The sequence below is a fragment of the Schistocerca serialis genome, chromosome 4, assembly GCF_023864345.2.
Source record: "Schistocerca serialis cubense isolate TAMUIC-IGC-003099 chromosome 4, iqSchSeri2.2, whole genome shotgun sequence".
NCBI lineage: Eukaryota > Metazoa > Arthropoda > Insecta > Orthoptera > Acrididae > Schistocerca > Schistocerca serialis.
Genome location: NC_064641.1, coordinates 737003896 through 737021940, shown reverse-complemented (window position 1 = coordinate 737021940; position 18045 = coordinate 737003896). Strand labels below are relative to the sequence as shown.

At 45.4% G+C, this 18045-nt stretch overlaps 1 protein-coding gene across 1 annotated transcript in view; it reads right to left on the bottom strand.

The window, feature by feature from the left end:
* The window catches only part of LOC126474735 (uncharacterized), a 575439-nt gene that overhangs the window by 33590 nt on the left and 523804 nt on the right, over positions 1–18045 (bottom strand). Inside the window, exon 30 of the mRNA XM_050102214.1 lies at positions 3053–3179. Within this exon, the coding sequence (XP_049958171.1) occupies positions 3053–3179 (127 nt within the window). The remainder of the gene's footprint in view (positions 1–3052; positions 3180–18045) is intronic.

Here is an 18045-nt window from a genome sequence, read left to right as displayed (position 1 = left end):
GTGACCATACTACCTTTAACTTACGGCGGAGGGTAATTTTTAAGGTGATGATAATTTAAAAGTCATTTGTCCAAATGAAGAATTTCGCATTCTGTACGTAATTAATTATCTTGTTGTATTAAACCTCTAGAAATTGCATAATTGGATGGTCAAAACAGCCGGTTAAATAGGTCATTGTAATTAGCAGCACCAGTCCTCTGTTAGCTTTGGGATTTCGAACTTACAGGGAAACCTACCTAGAGAATACACTCCGCTTTGATCGGTTTTGAGTACGTTATAGTGTTGAGCAAAGCAAGTGACGCAGATTTTATTATATGTCACCGTACGGCCGTTAAAGAGGTGAAACACACTCAAAATTGAATTAAATATTTCTGAATGAATACCGTTGAAAGGGTAACACATATGAGAAAAAAATCAAATCAAAGTTCCATTGTTTTTAACGTACCGGTACGTTTCAATATTGATAGATTGAACCAAAAAATTATTTTCGAAATTTTTTTCGAAATCCCTTCTCCTCCACTATTTTGTTTTTCATTTTGACGTGTGAGTAATAGCAAAACACGTAGCAACACCTACACCAAATTCAATGGTAAAGGATGAGTGGTATTCCAAAGACGAATTTTTCAGAACTAAGCTAGAAATACCTGTATATCAAAGTGCATTCAGCATTTTTTTGACCTGAACAGTTTTGTGCCTTTCTCATTATTGTACAGCTTTACAATAATGTTACAACAGTATTGTACAAACAGTTTTAAATATAATATAATTTCATATGAAGAGGTTGCAAGTTGAAAATAACAAAGACACACCAAATGTATAAAATAAAACACAAATGAAACACAAAATATTTTATAATCCATAAAATTAAAAGAATATACAGGGTGTTACAAAAAGGTACGGCCAAACTTTCAGGAAACATTCCTCACACACAAAGAAAGAAAATATGTTATGTGGACATGTGTCCGGAAACGCTTACTTTCCATGTTAGAGCTCATTTTATTACTTCTCTTCAAATCACATTAATCATGGAATGGAAACACACAGCAACAGAACGTACCAGCGTGACTTCAAACACTTTGTTACAGGAAATGTTCAAAATGTCCTCCGTTAGCGAGGATACATGCATCCACCCTTCGTCGCATGGAATCCCTGATGCGCTGATGCAGCCCTGGAGAATGGCGTATTGTATCACAGCCGTCCACAATACGAGCACGAAGAGTCTCTACATTTGATACCGGGGTTGCGTAGACAAGCGCTTTCAAATGCTCCCATCAATGAAAGTCAAGAGGTTTGAGGGCAGGAGAGCGTGGAGGCCATGGAATTGGTCCGCCTCTACCAATCCATCGGTCACCGAATCTGTTGTTGAGAAGCGTTCGAACACTTCGACTGAAACGTGCAGGAGCTCCATTGTGCATGAACCACATGTTGTGTCGTACTTGTAAAGGCACATGTTCTAGCAGCACAGGTAGAGTATCCCGTATGAAATCATGATAACGTGCTCCATTGAGCGTAGGTGGAAGTACATGGGGCCCAATGAAGACATCACCAACAGTGCCTGCCCAAATGTTCACAGAAAATCTGTGTTGATGACGTGATTGCACAATTGCGTGCGGATTCTCGTCAGCCCACACAAGTTGATTGTGAAAATTTACAATTTGATCACGTTGGAATGAAGCCTCATCCGTAAAGAGAACATTTGCACTGAAATGAGGATTGACACAATGTTGGATGAACCATTTGCAAAAGTGTACCCGTGGAGGCCAATCAGCTGCTGATAGTGCCTGCACACGCTGTACATGGTAAGGAAACAACTGGTTCTCCCGTAGCACTCTCCATACAGTGACGTGGTCAACGTTACCTTGTACAGCAGCAACTTCTCTGACGCTGACATTAGGGTTATCGTCAACTGCACGAAGAATTGCCTCGTCCATTGCAGGTGTCCTCGTCGTTCCAGGTCTTCCCCAGTCGCGAGTCACAGGCTGGTAAGTTCCGTGCTCCCTAAGACGCCGATCAATTGCTTCGAACGTCTTCCTGTCGGGACACCTTCGTTCTGGAAATCTGTCTCGATACATACGTACCGCAACACGGCTATTGCCCCGTGCTAATCTATACATCAAATGGGCATCTGCCAACTCCGCATTTGTAAACATTGCATTGACTGCAAAACCACGTTCGTGATGAACACTAACCTGTTGATGCTACGTACTGATGTGCTTGATGCTAGTACTGTAGAGCAATGAGTCGCATGTCAACACAAGCACCGAAGTCAACATTACATTTCTTCAATTGGGCCAACTGGCGGTGAATCGAGGAAGTACAGTACATCCTGACGAAACTAAAATGAGCTCTAGCATGGAAATTAAGCGTTTCCGGACACATGTCCACATAACATCTTTTCTTTATTTGTGTGTGAGGAATGTTTCCTGAAAGTTTGGCCGTACCTTTTTGTAACACTCTGTATACACTAACATATTTATCTGGGAAAGACTTGTTAAATAACTCATCATGAGAATTAGCACTGAAGCGGACAGCTACCTGGTGCGCATACAGCGATATAGAGATATTTCTAGCTCACTTATGACAAATGTATCTTTGGAATACAACTTCGCTATATACGACTGAACTTGGAATTAACGATGCTATACGTTTTGCTATTAGTCAAATGTCTAAATGAAAAACAAAACAGTAAGGAGGCAGGTAGCTGTTGTAGCGTACATTAAAAAGCATAGAACATTTATTTCAAATTTTTTATGTCTGTTACCGTTTCGTGGGTATTCATTCAAAAATTTTAAATACAGTTTTTTCAAGGGGGTCGTTCACCTCCCTAACGGTCCGAAGGGCACGTACAAAAAGAGATGTGTCTCTTATTTTGCTCTACAGTACAACATACTCAAAGCTGATCGAAATCGAAGTATACCCCTTGGGTAGGTTTACTTGTGAGATATAACACTGTATCGAGTAAAACTGCAGAACGTTAGATAGCTGTCGTTTTTATACAAGTGAGGGACATAACAGAAGTAGGGTAGTGTGTTCAGCTAGCGAGGTACGTTACCTCTCCCGTGTCTTCGCCGGAAGCTTCTATGGACAAGCGCCGGCCCTCATCAAAGGAGCCGCCAGACCAGCAATGCCTCTCCGGGCACAGCGCCTTTTCCGACGACGACAGCCGCAGCGTCATCTCCCTGAAAAATTAGGAAAAAATGACAGTGAAAAGTGGCAGACAAGAAACTGAAAACAAATGCAGTACTGTTGGAGACAGCTGATCAACTTCCAACGAAATTATCGCGAATAATGCTTGGTCCATCCATTCTAAGAGGAAACATTCTTAAAATGTTCTATTTACCGCGAATGAATCCTTCCATCGACGGATTACTCTCGCGGCTGCAACCAAAAGGAATTTCAGGGTTGTAATCGTTTGTTACGCCTCTCAGATCTTGGCATTCTTATTCTTCTTTTTCTTCTTCACTTCCTGTTTTAGGCTATTTATTCCCTGTACCGGTTCTCATCTTTTCCGTTGTTTTGAGGGTCCTCATTTTCCTTCCTGTTTGTACACTAATAGCCATTAAAACTGCTACACCAAGAAGAAATGCAGATGATAATCAGGTATTCATTGGACAAACATATTATACTAGAACTGACATGTGATTATATTTCCACGCAATTTGGGTGCATAGATCCTGAGAAATCAGTACCCAGAACAGCCACCTCTGACCGTAATAACGGCCTTGATACGCCTGGGCATTGAGTCAAACAGAGCTTAGATGGTGTGTACAGGTACAGCTGCCCATGCAGCTTCAACACGATACCACAGTTCATCAAGAGTAGTGACTGGTGTATTGTGACGAGCCATTTGCTCGGCCACCATTGACCAGACGTTTTCAATTGGTGAGAGATCTGGAGAATGTGCTGGCCAGGACAGCAGTCGAACATTTTCTGTATCCAGAAAGGCCCGTACAGGACCTGCAACATGCAGTCGTGCATTATCCTGCTGAAATGTAGGGTTTCGCAGGGATCGAATGAAGGGTAGAGCCACGGGTCGTAACACATCTGAAATGTAACGTCCACTGTTCACAATGCGAGCAAGAGGTCACCGAGACGTGTAACCAATGGCACCCCATACCATCACCCCAGGTGATACGCCAGTATGGCGATGACGCATACACGCTTCCAATATGCGTTCACCGCGATGTCGCCAAACACGGATGCGACCATCATGACGCTGTAAACAGAACACGGATTCATCCGAGAAAATGACGTTTTGCCATTCGTGCACCCAAGTTCGTCGTTGAGTACACCATCGCAGGCTTTCCTGTCTGTGATGCAGAATCAAGGATAACTGCAGCCATGGTCTCCGAGCTGATAGTCCGTCCTGCAGCAAACGTCGTCGAACTGTTCGTGCAGATGGTTGTTGTCTTGCAAATGTCCCCATCTATTGACTCAGGGATCGAGACGTGGCTGCACGATCCGTTACAGCCATGCGGATAAGATGCCTGTCATCTCGACTGCTAGTGATACGAGGCCGTTGGGATCCAGCACGGCATTCCGTATTACCCTCTTGAACCCACCGATTCCATATTCTGCTAACAGTCATTAGATCTCGATCGAAGCGAGCAGCAATGTCGCGATACGATAAACCGCAATCGCAATAAACTACAATCCGACCTTTATCAAAGTCGGAAACGTGATGGTACGCATTTCTCCTCCTTTCACGCAGCATCACAACAACGTTTCACCAGGCAACGCCGGTTAACTGATGTTTGTGTATGAGAAATCGGTTGGAAACTTTCCTCATGTCAGCACGATGTAGGTGTCGCCACCGGAGCCAACCATGTGTGAATGCTCTGAAAAGCTATTCATTTGCACATCACAGCATCTTCTTCCTGTCGGTTAAATTTCGCGTCTGTAGCACATCATCTTCGTGGTGTAGCAATTTTAATGGCCAGTAGTGTAGTTCTTTAGTCGCACTGCTAATCTTTCAGTACACGTTCTTTGCAGGTGTCCATTCGACCTTGTCTTTTTTTCTATCGCGCTTCATATATTTAGTTAATTTCCGGCATCAAATTTATGATTTTGTCCATTCTTATACACACATTGACACGTAGTAGATGCCTCACCTCCTACTCTGAGTATACGTTGCTTGCTTCTTGTTCACCGCTCATAATTCACTTCCGCGCAGTTGTCGTACTGCAGACCCGGTCTTACAAAAATTTCAGAGTTTCATTTTTCAGATAGTTGTTTATTGTTCCCCATATATGGTTAAACTTATTTGCTTTATATTGCATTTATTTATCATAATCATTCATATCGTACTTGACTAGCTCTACTATTACAGAGGGTGAATCACCTAAAATTTGCACCGCAAATATGCAGAAATTGAAAGTGCTACTGATATGATGCAGATTTCACAGAATGGATTGGTAGCCAGGGGCTCGTATTGTTAGCCAATAAACAGATTGTAATAATGCTTAGAACGTGTATTTTTTGTGCAAACGTACACTTTTTTAAATGGAACAATGCGTATTGACATTCACATACTAAAGGTAGGATAATGTTAGTGGTGTTTGTTGCGGGATTGTAGTGCGAGTCGCTTACGAGACAACGTATTTTGTAAAGTTCCCACTCTAACACTTGTACAATACCTGTGGTAGCACACACTTAAGAACAACACAAATAAATACACTAGTTATGTGGATTCTGACCGATATAGAGACAAATGACCATCTAACCATCACAGGTTGTGTTCAAACTGACCACTGGCAGCAGAAGTATACTCTTCCAGTCTGGTAAGCAACGACTACTGCACACGTGCTAGCGTTTCAGCGGAGATGTCCGAACGGGCTGCAGTAACACGGCATTGTGTATCCTCGAGAGTAGTTGGTATGTTCTCATAGACGCGTCTTTCAGCTTTCCCCACAGAAAAATAAGTCTACAGGCGTCAAATTTGTGAAACGGGCCGGCCATCGGTCCTCTGCGTCCAATCCAACGATTTGGAAACAATTCTAGAATACATGCTGTCATACTTCGTGCACTATGGGCTGGACAGCTGTTATGTATTGGTATTGCTGGTTCCTCCTAGTCTGTAGAGGAAAGTCTCCCAGCACGTGTGGAAGATGGTCTGTTAGGAAGCTGCTATACTTGTGCGCGTTCAGTATTCCATCTATGAAAAACGAGCCTATGAGGTGATGGTTCGCTATCCCACTCCACATTATGGTTAACGAACAGTTGGGTGTTTCCTACAGAAGCCACAGCATAAGCTCTTTGCACCGAAATCCTCAAATTATATTCTTAACATTTTATTCAGTGTATTAACATCTATTTGCAGAGCATTTTTAAAATAAAAATCAATGTAAGGTCGTCAGCATAAAGAAGTGCTTTTAACAGTACCAGATCATTCAGTTACACCCCAGTGTTTACTTTAAAACTCCATCTTCGAATAGCATCGTTGTTGTAAATATTTAATAAAGTAAGGCGTAAACTATTACGTGATTCACAAGGTCTTTCAGTTTTCCACCTACTCCCAATACAAATGTTTTCGTGCAAGATCTGAAATGCTATCAGATATTCTTCATACCATATTTCATTATATTCCATAGTTTTTCTTAAACAACTGTCGAAGCCTTTCTGATAGAGAGGGGTGTTTCTACGACAAAACAAAAGAACGTACTTCTCAGTTTATTTGTGAATCTGTAATATTTTTTTGCTGTTCTATGCAGCCCTTGGTTCATAGTTCACGAAAGAATGGAAGAAGACGAATTAGTTTGGTAGGAAGAATTCTTGAAAAATGTGTGTAAAATATCGTTTAAACTGTTATCCGCCTTTATCCATCACATCCAGTTTTGGCAGAAAATAGTCGTTAACATTTTGTGCGTGCTACTAAATCCACTACAGATACTGAAACCATATTAAGAGAAGAAGTATGATGTTTTAGAAACCGCTGTTACTTAAAAAATATTGTAGTAAGTCTGAAAATATTAATTTTACGCCACCTGAGAACCTCCGCCGATAGGACCAGAGTATTAATCCCAACTTACTGCACAGCTTCTCCGTTCTCAGTGTCCCAACTATTAATGTTCTAATAATAGAAGCTCTTAATCAACAACATTAATCATTGTTTTTTATGCACAATGAACCAAACCTCAGATAACTCTACTGTCATTTGAAATGTATTTGAATGGTTGAAACTTATCCTTCTCTCTTTACAATCACAGCTATAGAGATAAAATTTATCTTACTTTGCATGTCCTATACAGGTGGGATTTCATGACTATTTCTGTGAATTGCTGTTACTTTCGTTGTTCCCTTCAGTGCCAAGTAAGGAGGAAATATATAAATGTGTGGCTCATCATGTGACTTTAGATTTCTTGCGAAACGAAATGACTCATTGCCGAAATATTCTAGGTAATCATGTTTGGTACGTGGCCTTATCTGATGATAAGATGCAGACACGCACACACACACACGCACACACGCGCACACGCGCGCACACACACACACACACACACACACACACACACACACACACGCGCGTGCGCGCACACACACACATACACACACTCGCATACACAGGGTTGAAAAATTAAATATTACGTCATCGCTGTAAGAGCTGTTGCTGATTACTTAAAAAGACTTTCTGAAATTCATAATGTAAACGAAAAATTTATGATACTGGTATATAACGGCTGATATAACTATCTCTATGAAGAAATTAACAACACAAACAGATATTCTGAAGTAGAAGACTGCTCGTGTTTATACTGTAACTGTATCAATCCCGTTTTTGAGCGTATATTTCATTGACTTGATCTCGAAAAATATGTGGGCATAATTCTGGTTATCCCAAAGTATCGATGCCTGTGAAACGAAATATTACACGGTTGACTATTAAAATTACACCGCCATGAAGGCGGCATGCAGCAAGCGTGAAAATGGTGTGAAATTTACTACATGATTGGATATTCAAGTGATTAACATTTTAAGAAAACCGAATAAAGTAACCGAAAAAAATAGCAACATCAAGAAGAAGTTATGCGACATAAACGAAAGTTGGTAAGCGTGTTTCTACATCTGAAAGGTGATGTGTATTCAAATTTGGCCCCAGTCGCATAAGAATGACGCTAGTAACGCCAGTATGGGAATGCAAATCAGATTTGCTTTAAGAACACGCTGTAACTGTCGTGAGCGTTAGTTACCTTTGAGACTGGACGTGCTGAGCTGATGAGAGTCAGGAATACCTTTAAGGCGACAAAGACGCCATTCTCAGCACCTCACTGAGCCTTAACGAGGTCGTGTAACAGGGCTACGAGAAGCTGAATGATCCTCCTGTGATATTGCCGAAAGACTTGGCAGGAATGTAGCTACTGCTACTTGCTGGCAGCGGTGGTCGCGAGAATGTACGGTAGCAAGAAGATCGGGCTCTAGACGGCCACATGGTACTACCGAGAGAGAAGACCATCGTGTTCGGCGTATCGCTCTGGCGCATTGTATTGCATCTGCAACAGCGATTTGAGCAGCAGAAACACAACGAACTGTTATAAGTCGGTTACTTCAAGGATAGCTCCGAGCCAGTCGCCCTGCAGCGTGTCTTCTGTGGACCCCAAACCACTGCCATTGCGATTTCAATAGTGTCATGCGGGCAGGGCAGGGTGGAGATCTGTTGTATTTTCTGACGAACTCTGGTTCTGACTCGGTGCAAGCGATGGTAGTGTGTTGGTTAGAAGGAGGCCAGTAGAGGGCCTGTAACCGACCTGTCTGTGTGCTAGAAACACTCGTCCTACTCCTGGAGTGACGGTCTGGCGTGGGATTTCGTATGGCAGCAGGATCACTGTCGTGGTTATCCCACGCACCCTGACTGCAAAATTGTACGTGACTCTGATCTGATGTTTCGTTTTATTGTGTTGCCCTTTCATGAACAGCATTCCAGGGGACGTTTTCCAGCAGGATAGCGCTTGCCCATAAGCTGCTGTTGCAATCTAACATACTCCACAGATTGTCGACTTGTTGCCTTGGCCTGTCGAATCACCAGATCTGCCACCATTTCAACACTTACGGGACGTCATCGAGCGATAACTGCAGCGTCATCTATAAATAGCATAAACCGTTCCTGTATAGACCGACCAGGTTGAAAAGGCATGGAACTGACACCCGGCATCTGTACAATACAGTGCATGCACGTTTGCATGCTATCATCCAACATACTTACGGTTACACCGTTTATTAGTGTACCAGCATCTCAAATTTGAAATGATTTACCTCGTGCTTACATTAAATTGTGATCTTAATCACTTGAATATATTACTGAGATAAAAGTATTCCCGAAATTTCATTACTATTCATCGAAAAAAAAAGAAATGATTGTATGGCATTGTTGGCCAGGAGGTCCCATCCTGGGAAGTTCGGCCGCCGAGTGCAAATCTTATGTCAGTCGACGCCACATTGTTCGACTTGCGTGCCGGTTATGGGGATGAAATGATGATGAGGACAACATAACACTCAGTCCACGAGAGGAGAAAATGTCCAACCCAGCCGGGAATCGAAGCCGGGCATGCTGCATGGGAGGCAAGCAAGTTACCATGCAACTAAGCAGGCGGACATTACTCTCCAGTAATTGAGGGGCAAGGTGGATGACCTCAACTGTCAGACTATCAGGGCCAAGGGACCTCTACGTCCTGAGAGGCATGATTTTAACCGGCACCACCTCTAATGAAAGGAAAATCAGACTATCCATCTCCACATTGTCACCTGGCAACAGCGAGCGGAGCAGCAACTCTGCAGTTTTCTGCCAAGTTAGTGTGATCCACTCAGCGTCCCTCAGCGTGGACAACACCATTTGTGATATAATCTTACTTCCCATCAGTTTATACAGCTTTCCAGATAGATCAGGGCTTCACAACATACGTGCTCGCAGAGCAAGCTGTGAGCAGCAAGGCACGAGCACGGAGCAGCACGAGCACGCTACCCCCACTACCGGACCAGAGCGGAGAGTGGGGAAAATCACGTGGGGCACACAACAGCTGCCGCCAGTCAATGTAAATCCGTGGCCACCTGCAGGGATATCACTCACGAATTATTACTGCGACAAATGAAACAAATAAAGGAGAATGTACACATGCCACATAATTTTATTAGCTTAGTGTATGCCTCTACATTCGCATTAATTTGTGAACTGTTACACAATAAAAGGTGTCACTGAAGTGTGGGATTCTCGGTTATCTTGTACTTTTTGCCCTTTACAATTGCGTCTATGTTCGGAGTAATTGTTCTTGTGCATTTTAGGCGCAGCGTGCAGTTTAAATTTCGATCAGACAATGCGTTTCTCAGGCGTGTCTTGTTACATTTCATTGCAGAGAACAGTTGTTCACAAACATACGTGGAACCGGACATTGATATTATTGTAGCCGCCAGTTTGTGCAAACGAGGAAATCTATCCTGAGGGAAGCGTCTGTAGAATTCCAAAATATTTTTCTTGTTCTGAAATTTGTCTCTGTATTCTCTGTCACACTGCAGGTCAATAATTTCTTGCTGCAGCTCAGGACGAATTTCTTAAATATTCGTTGAATATGGAGAGAACAGATCAAAATCACTGTCTAGTGCTGTCAGATCTTGAAAGCGCTGATCAACTAAACTATGTGAATAACGTTCACAGTCTTTGTGAACATCTTGCATGGATGATAGTCTAGGAAAATGAACTAGGTTTCCTGTTTCCAAGCTGACTCACCCAAAGTGTCAAATTCATTTTAAAAGCTCGTATTCGATTTACGAAATGAGTAATTAGCAGATGTTTACCTTGTAGTAAAATGTTCAAAGCATTCAGATGGCTAATTAAATCTGCTAAGAACGCGAGATCACATTCAAACGTGCGCGCGCATTTCCCCTCCCTCCCTCCTCCGCGACCTTGCACCTGCTCGCGAGCACGTGCCTGAGCAGACGCGAGTACTCGCGCTCAAAACCGGCCAGTTGTTAAGCCCTGCCATAGATCCATGGCCAACTGGGCCTGTAAAAATTTCTCTCAGCTGTTCCAGCGGGTTTCCTGGAGTTTCTTTCGAAAGAGGTTCTTCTGTTCCTAATACTGCATTAGCCCTTTCATTCCTGTCAAGTGTCGGTGCGGTGGTACATTCTTCTACTTCTGTGGATCGACCGATAGAGATGACGTAGCTAGGCCAAGGTCGCAGTGGTCCTCCTCTCCGTTGACACAGCGGCCTCCATGGCCGAGTTACTGCCATACCAATTCTCCGACTTCATGCTCCACTCTGAAGTCACCCTCCAGTGAAGTCGGCAGTACACACATGATCGAGCAAGTGACTAAAAGAGGTCGGCGTCCGTCTCTTATCCCGTACTGGCTCCTCTGGCATCGGGCGGAAGAAGGGTGGAGGGGGCGGAGGACTGACTGCAGCTCACCCACCAGTCAAGCCACTAGCGTGCCACTGCCATTGCCCTGGTCACCTTCAGCGGCATCGTCATTGGCGATTTCAGCCATCCCACCTTGGCAAGTGCACCCTGCAGTCCGGAGAGGCAGATATATCCTTCACCCTCTGCTGTCCCGAGGTCCCACCACAATGACTAGGGATGCGCTCCCACTCAATCTGTGGCTTGGTGGGTCTGGATCCACCTAATCAAACTCAGGAGACGTCACTGCCCTCTGTATGCGGCAGTACTTGCCACTAAAAGGACCTAGCGAGGCACCAATACCGACATTGGTCAGGATCCGACTTTGGAAAACCAGGTCTCTGGAAAATGGGACCACAGAAATTGTGTTACCTCGCAGCACAGCTCTCCCTTGTGCCACGCACCCTTCACATTCGCTATGGGTTGGCGGGTTTTAAAGTCGCTCAAGACAGGGAGAGATGATATGCCAGTAAGACACAGCTTCCCCTGTGCAATACATGCTTTACTTTCGCTTTGAACTAGAGCTGTTTGAGAATGAGAGGCTACGTATGACGTACCACTTCCCGAGGGGCAGCCTATTGTAGGGCCCTGCTGTAACCCCGTTTCACTATGCCTGTGAATCAACCTTCATCGCAGTATACCCACGCCAGCCAAGGCCTAGACCAAGGCAAGCATCAAGTGCAGCACTCTAAAGAACCAGAGAGCAGCAACCGTCAAGACAAGTATCCCACCACTCATCTAACAGATGTGGCTCACCTGATGACCAGTATACTGGATACCTGCCTGAGATATCTGCAAGCTTTAGCACGCTGGTTGTGGCATTCGTGGAAGGGGTGCTGGACCTGATTAAAACCCACTAGGCAGATTAACGACAAGGGATGGCGTGCTGGCCAGCCTGAATTTGACTTTTAGGTGGTTTCCCACATCAGTCTATGTGAGTACCTCACTGGTACCCACATCATGCCTCAGTTGCACACTTCGGAAACATTCTCATGGATAACACTAGACGCAAACAGTTGGGGTATCTGGTACCGAGCGCCGCGGGTTTTGAATTCGCACCAGACGGCATGGAGTTCGATTACCACTAGAGGCCTCTGCAGCTGTCGCGCTGTAAGCCGTGGCTGCACGTGCTCCAAGCCCGCGTATAATGTGAGGGCGCCACTGTGGAGCAGGTGTTCCCAGCGGCCAATAGCGACGTACTCTATCATGTATTTAAGCGCCTGCCTCTAAGTCAGCGAGGCAGTCTGATATTCGCGTGAGTCTCTCTATATCTCGCTTATAGACATCGTGTTTGCTTTTGCTTGTTTCCGTGTCCGAGTGGACGTTGTTGATTTCGTGAGGTTTTCGCTTGTTACCCCGCTGCTTCTTGCGTGTTGCTGTTCTTGGTGTCTTGCTCGGTCGTCTGTCGTTGTGTGTGTCCATCCTTTCCCGTTCGTCCATCTTGTTTGTTCGCGGGCCGCTCCCGTTCGGTCCCGCCGCGCTTTCGTTCACGGCCACCCCGCGACCATTCCGGTCTCGGTTACAATTGGGTACACAATTTCCGACCTTGGGAGGGGGTAGAGGGTGGGGATGGCGGTGATGGGATGGCGACAGCAAGAGAATCGGCACCCTCTTCCTCTGAAATTGACCAATCCAGATTATCAAGCCGTGAAGGTGGGGAATAAAGCCTCCAAACAAGAAGGATCTGCGGATGGAACATTTCCAGATCTTCGATACATAATAGACGCAGTGCCACCACTAGGGAGCAGGCGTGTCAGAACATGGCGTATAATGAAGAAATTTGTGCATTTTATGTCCCTGAATTAGTTAAACGGGAGTCAACTGTGACGGTCCAGCGACGATTTCGTATCAAATTTCAGGTAAAATGTCCAACATACAAAACAGTGCTGGGTGGTATAAGACATTGCGTGAGACTGGCTGGTTATGTGGTGCAGAGAAAACAAACTGGCAGGGGCCGTCAGTAGTGAAAGTGGAGCGTGTTCAGGAACACGAAGAAATCGACGACCCGAGCGAGCAGAGAACTACAGAAGCCACTGCCAGCTATCCGACGTGTTCTACGCAACTGCCCATGTGTAAAATATACCAGCTGCAGCTGTTACTTACGCTAACTACTAGCGGCATTGGCTTTTGCAATGATATGAAGCAGCTACTGGAGGATGACTGTTTTCGCAGTGGCCACACTATCACCTTACTCAAATACTTATGATTTATTTCTACGGGGTTTTGTCGAAGATCGTAAGTTCCTGCCTCTGCTGCCAGTTAATTTAGAAGACTGGCAAGAAAGGATAATTAAAGTGCTCACTGATATCGACGGTGACGTATTGAGGCGTGTAGGGCAAGAAATTGACTATCATCGAGACGTTTGGTGGGTCACAAATGATGCCCATATTAAACACCTGTAATTTGGGTCAAAAAACTGGAGAGATGCCCTATCCATTGATATGAATCTCTTTTTTATATTTCTTGTAGTTTTAATAAGGTAGACTTCTGAAACCCAGAGGTACTTACGAATAACCCTATATTTGTTTCTTATTTTAGTAATTCATGCGAGACAGTTTCATTGTAATATTGTTGTCTTGTTCAGCGATTGGTGCACGAAGAAACCGTGCTGCAATTACAATTGCAGTACCAGGAAGGATAGCAAATAACTAAATTTTAGTTATTGTGCACATATAATACAGGACTGTACAGGATGCGAAATCCAGTTCTGCCAGAAAGGACTGCCACAACAGGCAGCAACAACAGAACAAACCTCACATGGCATCGTGGCGAACTGAGCTTGCGTGACAGATATGGATATGTTATTCCATGCTGCTTCAACTCTGTTCTAGAGTTCTCATCAATCCTAGTGCCTGGTGCTTGTGGTGTGCCAATCTCTCGGCAACTCATCACCAGATGTTTTCAGGGGATCTGAGCTCTGGAGAATGTGGTGGCCAGCGCAACAGATGAACACCATCTTTATTGAGTTGGGTCGAGACAGCATAAATATAACGTTACAGAGACTTTGAACACATGGTACAGCCACTGGCCTCAACACGCCTGAAACGTAATGGCTGCAGTTCAAATTAATACATTCATGCTCAAAAATTAAGGATAATGCTGATACATGGTGAAATAACGCTATGGTGGGCAGTTTGCGGGTGTGTTGGTGCATGGTCAGAGTACGGTGCACCGAGTAAGTGTGCAGACGTTTTCAGACGTGCTAATGGTGACTGTGTGTTGGAAATGGCCCAAAGAACAAATATTGATGACGTTATGAGGGGTAGAATACTAGGGCGACTGGAGGCTGGTCAAACACAGCAGGTCGTTGCACGGGCCTTCCGTGTGCCACAAAGTGTGGTCTCAGGAGTATGGTAATGATTCCAGTAGACAGGAAACGTGTCCAGGCGCTACAGTACGCGACGTCTACAGTGTACAATACCACAAGAAGACCGATATTTCACCATCAGTGCTCGCAGATGGCCATGGAGTACTGCAGGTAGCCTTGCTCGGGACCTTACCGCAGCCACTGGAACAGTTGTCTCCAGACACACAGTCTACAGACGACTGAACGGCCATGGTTCATTCGCCCGGAGACCTGGAAGGTGCATTCCACTGACCCCTGGTCACAGGAGAGCCTGTAAAGCCTGGTGTCAAGAACACAGCACATGGTCATTGGAACAGTGGTCCCAGGTTAATTCACGGACGAGTCCAGGTATAGTCTGAACAGTGATTCTCGCCGGGTTTTCATCTGGTGTGAACCAGGAACCAGTTACCAACCACTTAATGTCCTTGAAAGGAACCTGTATGGAGGTCGTGGTTTGATGGTGTGGGGTGGGATTATGATTGGCGCACGTACATCCCTGCATGTCTTTGACAGAATAACTGTAACAGGTCAAGTGTATCGGTACGTCATTTTGCACTAGTATGTCTGCCTTTTTAGGGGTGCAGTGAGTCCCACCTTCCATGTGATGGATGATAACACACGGCCCCACCAAGGTGCCATTGTCTAGTAGTACCTTGAAACAGAATATATCAAGCGAATGGAGAGGCTTGCCTGTTCTTCAGACCTAAACCCCATCGAGCACGTCTGGGATGCTCTCGGTCGACGGTATCGCTGCACCTCTTCAAACCCCTAGGACGCTTCAGGAGCTCCAACAGGCACTGGTGCAAGAATGGGGGGCTATACCCCAGCAGCTGCTCAACCACCTGATCCAGAGTATGCCAACCCATTGTGCGGCCTTTGTACGTGTGCATGGTGATCATATCCCATATTGATGTTGGGGGACCGGCAGGAAACTGGCGTTTTGTAGCTCATGTGTTTCGGGACGGTTTTCTCAACTTATCACAAATACCGTAGAATTACAGATCTGTGTCGTGTATGTTCCCTATGTGCCTATGATATTAGCACCACTTTTGTGTAGTGCCACGTTGTGTGGCATCACCTTCAGCAATTGTCCTTAATTTATGAACATGAGTGTAACTACGTGAACCAGATGTGATCATGTGGTGTACCCAATGGCATTCTGTAGCACCACACCATCAATCTAAGTGCTGGGCTACTGTTGCAATGACGAATGCAAGCTGGCAGCGTTCGTTCTCTGCACACGGATGTATCCATTGTGACGCTGTGCACAGGACTACAACTCCCGTGTAGAGTATTGTCGATGGGCGCATCACTGTCGGCGCACACCTCTGTGCTGGCTCGTCAAAGAAGCCACAACAATGTTGGCTGTGCTAGTTTCCCATAGAACTTACTACATAGTCACACAGATACTTGGCTTCCTGCAAACAAGCCCACCTCCAGATTCAACATACACTACTGGCCATTAAAATTGCTAAACCACGAAGAAGACGTGCTACAGACGCGAAATTTAACCGACAGGAAGAAGATGCTGTGATATGCAAATGAATAGCTTTTCATAGCATTCACACAAGGTTGGCGCCGGTGGCGACACGTACAAGGTACTGACATGAGGAAAGTTTCCAACCGATTTCTCATGGACAAACAGCAGTTGACTGGCGTTGCCTGGTGAAACCTTGTTGTGATGCCTCGTGTAAGGAGCAGAGATGCATACCATCACGTTTCCGACTTTATTGAAGGTCGGATTGTAGCCAATACTGATTGCGGTTTATCGTATCGCGACATTGCTGCTCGCGTTGGTCGAGATCCAATGACTGTTAGCAGAATATGGAATCGGTGGTTTCAGGAGGGTAATACGGAACGCCGTGCTGGATCCCAACGGCCTCGTATCACTAGCAGTCGAGATGACAGGCATCTTATCCACATGGCTGTAACGGATCGTGCAGCCACGTCTCGATCCCTGAATCAACAGACGGGGACGTTTGCAAGAAAACAACCATCTGTACGAACAGTTCGACGACGTTTGCAGCAGGTTGGACTGTCAGCTCGGGTACCATGGCTGCTGTTACCCTTGACGCTGCATCAAAGACAGGAGCGCCTGCGATGGTGTACTCAACGACGAACCTGGGTGCAAGAATGGCAAAACGTCATTTTGTCGGATGAATCCAGGTTCAGTTTACAGCATCATGATGGTCGTATCCGTGTTTGGCGACATCGCGGTGAACCCACATTGGAAGCGTGTATTCGTCATCGCCATACTGGCTTGTCACCCGGCGTGATGGTATGGGGTGCCATTGGTTACACGTCTCGGTCACCTCTTGTCCGCATTGTCGGCACTTTGAACAGTGGACGTCACATTTCCGATGTGTTACGACCCGTGGCTCTACCCTTCATTCGATCCCGGCGAAATCCTACATTTCAGCAGGATAATGCACGACCGCATGTTGCAGGTCCTGTACGGGCCTTTCTGGATACAGAAAAGAAGGGTAGAGCCACGGGTCGTAACACATCTGAAATGTAACGTCCACTGTTCAAAGTGCCGTCAATGCGAACAAGAGGTGACCGAGACGTGTAACCAATGGCACCCCATACCATCACTCCGGGTGATACGCCAGTATGGTGATGACGAACACACGCTTCCAATGTGCTTTTACCGCGATGACACCAAACACGGATGCGACCATCATGATGCTGTAAACAGAACCTGTATTCATCTGCAAAAACGAAGTTTTGCCATTCGTGCACCCAGGTTCGTCGGCGAGTACACTATCGCAGGCGCTGATGTCTGTGATACTGCGTCAAGGGTAACAGCAGCTACCGTCTCCGAGCTGATAGTCCGTGCTGCTGCAAACGTCGTCGAACTGTTCGTGCAGATGGTTGTTTTCTTGCAAACGTCCCCATCTGTTGACTCAGGGATCGAGACCTGACTGCACGATCCGTTACAGCCATGCCTGTCATCTCGACTGCTAGTGATACGAGGCCGTTGGGATCCAGCACGGCGTTCCGTATTACCCTCCTGAAACCACCGATTCCATATTCTGCTAACAGTCATTGTATGTCGACCAACGCGAGCAGCAATGTCGCGATACGATAAACCGCAATCGCGATAGGCTACAATCCGACCTTTATGAAAGTCGGAAACGTGATGGTACGCATTTCTCCTCCTTACACGAGGAATCACAACAACGTTTCACCAGGCAACGCCGGTCAACTGCTGTTTGTGTATGAGAAATCGGTTGGAAACTTTCCTCATGTCAGCACGTTGTAGGTGTCGCCACCGGCGCCAACCTTGTGTGAATTGTCTGAAAAGCTAATCATTTGCA